Source organism: Pundamilia nyererei, unplaced genomic scaffold (genome assembly GCF_000239375.1).
Source record: "Pundamilia nyererei isolate P.nyererei 1_Seehausen unplaced genomic scaffold, PunNye1.0 scaffold00119, whole genome shotgun sequence".
NCBI lineage: Eukaryota > Metazoa > Chordata > Actinopteri > Cichliformes > Cichlidae > Pundamilia > Pundamilia nyererei.
Window position 1 is genome coordinate 2,083,804 of NW_005187520.1, and position 3,669 is coordinate 2,087,472.

At 37.8% G+C, this 3,669-nt stretch overlaps 1 protein-coding gene across 1 annotated transcript in view; it reads right to left on the bottom strand.

Moving 5' to 3' along the window:
- Positions 1-36: 36 nt before the first annotated feature.
- The window catches only part of LOC102196653 (ribonuclease inhibitor-like), a 5,170-nt gene continuing 1,537 nt past the window's right edge, over positions 37-3,669 (bottom strand). Inside the window, exons 2-7 of the mRNA XM_013913181.1 lie at positions 3,350-3,526; positions 2,884-3,057; positions 2,592-2,765; positions 2,205-2,378; positions 361-534; positions 37-46 (exon numbers count right to left, since the gene is read on the bottom strand). Coding sequence (XP_013768635.1) covers positions 37-46; positions 361-534; positions 2,205-2,378; positions 2,592-2,765; positions 2,884-2,975 — 624 coding nt within the window. The 5' untranslated portion in view covers positions 2,976-3,057; positions 3,350-3,526. The remainder of the gene's footprint in view (positions 47-360; positions 535-2,204; positions 2,379-2,591; positions 2,766-2,883; positions 3,058-3,349; positions 3,527-3,669) is intronic.

Sequence of the window (3,669 nt, forward strand, 5' to 3'; positions counted from 1 at the left end):
CTTTACAACAACTCAAACACATGCTCACAACAAAAGCTACAGTAGGCTGCAAAACCGGCAGAGGGAGATATTTAATGTCAAGCCATCATCATCATCATCATTTTTATTTATAAAGAACCTTAAAACAAACATAGCTGATGCAAAGTGCTATAGATTGGAACTAAATAATAACATTTACACAAGATATAAATGAAAGCCAAATAAAGGAAAAAAGTAAAATAATTAATTAGTTAGTTAATAACTAATTTAATTCAAAGCCAACACTTGGATGATAGAGATTTACAAGAAAATTTTGATTATATATGTGTTGACCTTTCATAATAACTGTGTTTAGTACAATACCAATCAACCTTTACTAACCTTGGGGTATCCAGTTTATAGTGTAGACTCCTCACAAGTTTAGAGAGTTGCTTAACGTCTGAATCCTGCAGGTTGTTGTCACTCAGGTTCAGGATTCTTAGATGTGAAGGACTGGACCTCAGAGCAGAAACCAGTGCAGCACAGCTGATCACTGACAAATTGCAGCTCCTCAGACTGGATAAACAATAAAACATCTACATATAATCAGTGATAAATTATATCAAATGTGTTCAGGTTACTTCCCCAATTTTTGTCAGTATGTAAACTGTACTGCACGTGGGAAAAGCTACTGAATAAAGTCTACTCCAACATTAAACAAGGATACAGCACCATAACAACACCCCACCTGTGCTAGTTGGACCAAATATCCTTGTTTATGTTACCAGCCTGCCTACCAGAAGGAGTACACCACATCTATACTCTGCTATATCTAGTACTGCACAGACACCATCACCACGGCATCTGGGTGTATGCCAACCAAAGGTTTGGAAGGCAAGTGCAGTTAGGACCCTGTTGAGGAACAGAAACACTGCCTTCAAGTCTGGTCATGTGGAACTGTACAGTTCAGCCAGAGTAAATCTAAAAAAGGGCATCAGACAGGCCAGGCTGGATTATAATAATAAAATTGAGGACTACCTCCACAGCAACAACTTGAGTCGGCTGTGGCTGACTTATTAACTACAAACCCAGACCCAATGCTGTTGATAGTGACGCTGTGCTTCGGGTTGTTGTCACTCAAGTTCAGAACATGAACCACTTCTTTTGAGAAACTGGCCAAAAGTTATATCATCCAAGGACTTCCACCCATATTCGACAACACCAGTTTGCATGCAGGGATAAGAGATCAACAGACGATGCCATAGCCACAGCTCTAAACAGGACCCTGACCCATCTGGAATACAAGGATATTTATGCCAGGCTTCTTTTCATCAACGTCAGCTTGGCATTCAACAAAATCATCCTTAAGAGACTGATAACAAAACTTATCAACGTTAGCCTCCCACACTTCATTTGCCTCTGCATTAGTGGCTTTCTCAGAAACTCACCCACATAGAGTCACAGTAGGGTCTCACCTCTCCCCAACACTCAGCCTCAACGTCAACTTAAAACAGGGATGTGTGCTAAGTCCCCTACTGTATACGCTACACTCATGATTGCACTCGCACCCACTGAAACAACTCTATCAGTTGTATGTTGTTAGGGTTGTATGTCCACTTCTCAAACTTGTGCAATCAATAATCAAGCACACACACATATCTACATATGTTAATATGTACATATTAACCTCCTAGGACCTGGCGTCCACATATGTGGACATCACATTTTGGGTTATTTAGACCAAAATACTCAATTTTGCTTTACAAGGGCCTGATATCCACTTACGAGGACATTATACTGCTACTGTTCTATCGAAATTTAAAACGAATATCCTCATATGTGGTGCTCATTTTTCTTAGAAACAAAAGAGAAATCAAAAATCAAAGAGAGAAATCAAAAATGCATGCCATGGAAGATTTCAGGTCTTAGGAGGTTAAATATGTACATATTTAATCATGCTTATACTGTATTTATTTATTAGAAACTCTTATTTTCTATTTCTATATTGTTATGAATAGATTGCTTTCTTTGCTTTCCTTGTTTTTCTTTGCATTGAATAGAACAGCATATAATATCAGTGTGTTTTTTGCATAATGACAATATAAAAAAAAGATTCTAACGATTCTGATTTAGCTAAACATTATTTGTCCTCATTAAATGACCAATCCCTAATTTCTGATTTTCTTTGTATCTGTGTGTATCCATAATGTAATTATGTATTAGAGAATTACAGAAAGTGAACCGACCTCAGAGTCTCCAGTCTACAAAGAGGAATCTCCAAAAAACCACAGAGATGCTTCACTCCTGAATCCTGCAGCTTATTTACACCCAAGTCCAGATATTTCAGATTGGAGGGGTTGGCCCTTAAAGCAGAGACCAGAGTAGCACAGCTGATCTCTGACAAACTGCAGCACCACAGACTGAACAAAGAAAAAAAATGTGGATAAAATCAGATACAATTCAGCCACATATGGACAGTTTTTAAATTTGCACATAAACCATACTTTCCCTCATCAGTAAGAATTTCTTATTCATTAATCATTATCATTTTCCTCAGTTTTGAAGGAGGAAATTAACTATACTATACACATAAATTATAAGATTTTGTGATAGCAGACAGTAAGCAAACTGACATCAGAGTCTCCAATCTACATAGAGGAATCTCCAGAAAACCACACAGCTGCTTCACTCCTGAATCCTGAATCGCGTTTCCACCCAAGTCCAGATGTTTCAGGTGGGAGGGATTGGACTTAAGAGCAGAAACCAGAGAAGCACAGCCAATCTCTGAAAAACTGCAGAGCTCCAATCTAAATAGAGAATAAAACATGCAGATAACATACAGTATATTTTGGTCATTTATACATGGAACTCATGGAAGTCTATCAAATTTAGGTTCATCAGTAGTCACAGAATAGGTTAACTGACCTCAGAGTGTCCAGTCTACAGTTTGAACTCTCCAGAAAACCATATAGTTGTTTCACGCCTAAATCCTGCAGGTCATTAAAGGTCAGGTCCATTTTTTTCAAATGGGAGGGGTTAGACTTCAGAGCTGAGACCAGAGCAACAGTGCTTTTCGGTGACAAACCGCTGAGCTCCAATCTAAGTAACGAATAAAACAATAATAAACAAATTAGATGTGGAAAGGTTGGTAATTTGAAGTTCAGGGAATCTTCTGTATACGAATGTGACTGTTTAGCAGGCATATGAAACATTTATTTAATTTAATAACTAACAGTGGCTATTCATTTTAATATCTGATCCCAACACTAGTCTTTAGTGACCACAGAGCAATTTATATTCCAATAAAACGTTGGTTTTTAAATGGATGCTACACAATGGAAATGAATTAATAATGAAATTTATAATAGTAACAGAGAGTAAATGACCTAACCTCAGAGACTCCAGTCTACAGTGTGGACTTTCCAGAAAACAACACAGCTGTTTCAGTCCTGAATCATCCAGGTTGTTGTTGTAGCTCAGGTCCAGATCTTTCAGATGGTAGGGGTTTGATTTCAGAGCAGAGAATAGAGCAACATGGCTGATTGCTGACAAACTGCAGCTCTCCAAACTGAATCGGGAATAAAACACGTTATTATAATATTTTTACCTTCTCTCAATCAAACGAGTACTTAGTATCTGTCTTTCTTTCACTTTCACTTTTACACTCATGTTTGGTCAGAGCGTGAAAAGGTGTTTGGCCCCTTCCTATTT